The sequence below is a fragment of the Vitis riparia genome, chromosome 18, assembly GCF_004353265.1.
Source record: "Vitis riparia cultivar Riparia Gloire de Montpellier isolate 1030 chromosome 18, EGFV_Vit.rip_1.0, whole genome shotgun sequence".
Classification (NCBI taxonomy): domain Eukaryota; kingdom Viridiplantae; phylum Streptophyta; class Magnoliopsida; order Vitales; family Vitaceae; genus Vitis; species Vitis riparia.
In genome coordinates this window covers 29,299,105-29,301,651 of record NC_048448.1, presented here as the reverse complement: position 1 = coordinate 29,301,651, position 2,547 = coordinate 29,299,105, and the positions used below count along the sequence as shown (strand labels likewise).

Genomic DNA, 2,547 nt, shown 5'->3' with positions numbered 1-2,547 from the left:
CAAATAAATAGTTTTTCCTTCATAAAATTTAATTAATTTTTTTATTAAAAATATAAAATAATATTTTATTTAAAATGAATTTATTTTGTAACATGTATATGTGTCAAGTTTGTCATTACACTTATATATTTAATTCTTATTTATTTTGCATTGGTTTTGATTTGGTTTACAATAAATTAGGTTAGTTTTTTGAATTCCAATTTATTCTTAAAAATTTAAAGATTAAAGAATTTAAATATTAATTATATCTTACTTAATTTATAATTTATTTATTTAACTAAAAAATTTAGAAAATACAATTGTATGTATAAGAAAAACAATAAATTCATGATATTATACCACTTTTGGTCTATTATTTTTATTGATAATTAGATTTATTTTTAAAAATTATTAGACTTATTAATGAATATAACACATAAAACCTCTCTTGATTTGAAGTTTATTTTAATGAGAAAATTTATAAAAATATAATTATGTGTAAAAAATATATAATAAAGTCATTTTATACCTATTTAAATCCACGAATTTCTAGTTGTAATTAGTTTTGTTCACTATTTATAATAAAAAAAAATCTGAAAAAATATGATTATATATGAAGAGAAAAACAGTAAATTCATTCATAATGTATTTTAGTTTATAACTTTATAATGTTAATCGGATCAATTTGGACCTTTTTGATTTTGTAATGTTAATTTTTATGTATTAGGTGTGGTTTGATTTAAACCTATTTGGCTAATGAAAAAATTTTAAAAAATTAAAAGAAAATTTAGAACAGCACTTGTAATTGATAGAAAATATCATATTTTTTAAAATTTTCAATATAGAGTTGTAAAGAAGGCATTCATCTCAATTTTATTTTGTTTTAAAAATTATTTTCAGAAAACAATAACTAAATTGTGCCCTAAAATTTTAAAACTGGGTTTTTATTTTCAAAAGCAAAAACTGTTTTTAGAATTTTTTGTAAAAAATAAAAAATTAGAAAGCGTGGGATGAAAGCTCCGACGTCATCGTGCCAGATGAAAAAACATACCAGAGTCCGGAAAGAAAAGGGCCAAAAAAGGTGGGAAAAGGGGAAGCAGCAGCCCAAAGTTGACTGTCCAAGAGGAAAAAGAGGTGAGGAAACTGAAGTAGCAATTTCAGGAAGTCTCGCCCTCTGTTTCTAATACTGTGCATTGAATAAAAATAAAATAAAATAAAAAGAAAGAAAGAAGAAGATTAGAGGAATCTCCAATGTTAAAAGGTAGAGAGAAATAAATCTTCAGACTCTCTTGTAATTTTGACACTAACAACCCAAAAATTTCTTAGTGTCTTGCAACTTTGGACGAACAATGTCCCCGAGTATGGCTCCAACGACAAGATCAAGTGACTTTTCTCTTGGATGGAGTTGGGACGTCTTTTTGAGCTTTAGAGGTGAAGACACTCGCTTCACTTTTACTGATCATCTTTATTCCGCTTTGTGTCAACAGAAGGGCATCCGCACCTTCAGAGACGATGAAGGACTTGATAGAGGAGAAGAGATCGGGTCATCACTCTTGAAGACTATTGAAGAATCGAGGATGTATATTATGGTTTTTTCGAAAACCTATGCTCACTCAAAATGGTGCTTGGATGAGCTGGCCAAGATCATGGAGTGCAAGACACAAAAGGGACAGATGGTTGTGCCAGTTTTCTACCATGTGGATCCATGTGATGTGCGAAATCAGACGCGGAGTTTTGGAGAAGCATTTGATATTTAAAGTTAATTAACAATTTTAACTTAATATTTAAAGTTAATTTTTATTTAAATTGTGATATTAAATTATTGGGGAATTTATGTAACCATACACCAAGAGGCAAAATTTTGCCTTTTGGAAACTTTACTTTTTACTTTTTAAGTTCAGTGGATTTTGTGGAAAATAAACGACCTTTCATACACTGTAATAGTGATGTTGTGGTCCTTCCAAAAATACCCTCATGCACTTTGACATAATCAATTACTTAGAAAAGTCATGTTCCACTTAAGCCAATGACATGGCTCATTTACATGTCATCAGCCATCTAGACACTCCACATGGCAATATTTAAAAAAAAAATATTTACTAAAATATAACAGTGAGATTTACCCGAAATCCCTTCTTCTATGTTGAATCAAAACCCTAAATCCCTTCTTCTCTCTTTGAACCAAACCCCCAAATCCCTTCTTCTCTCTTGAACCAAACCCCCCAAATCCCTTATTCTCTCTTGAACCAAACCTTAAATCCCTTCTTCTCTCTTGAACCAAACCCTTTAATCCAAAACCCCATATTTTTTCACCTTCACATCCACAATTCACGAGAAGAGCTTGTAGTGAAAATAGAGAGAGGTGGCCCGAGCTGAGAAGAGCTTTCCCAGATACGAATCTAAAGGATTTATGAGTTAATTTGGGTTGTTATCGTTGCTTGTTGAGATCTTTGACAGAAATTTGGGTAATCTTTTAAAAATATCGCCGAGATTTCAATATTAATGGGTATTTTTACCCATTTTTCGAAAATTTCCCAATATTTCCTACCAGTCCAGCCCGCACATAGG

The 2,547-nt window shown here is 29.8% G+C and overlaps 1 protein-coding gene across 1 annotated transcript; it reads left to right on the top strand.

Annotated features, from left to right (window-relative positions):
* The first annotated feature begins 1,340 nt into the window (after window positions 1-1,340).
* On the top strand, window positions 1,341-1,736 carry LOC117905663 (disease resistance protein RPV1-like). Its single transcript, XM_034818546.1, has one exon. It carries the CDS (start codon window positions 1,341-1,343, stop codon window positions 1,734-1,736), a length of 396 nt encoding a protein of 131 aa, XP_034674437.1.
* Window positions 1,737-2,547: the final 811 nt, after the last annotated feature.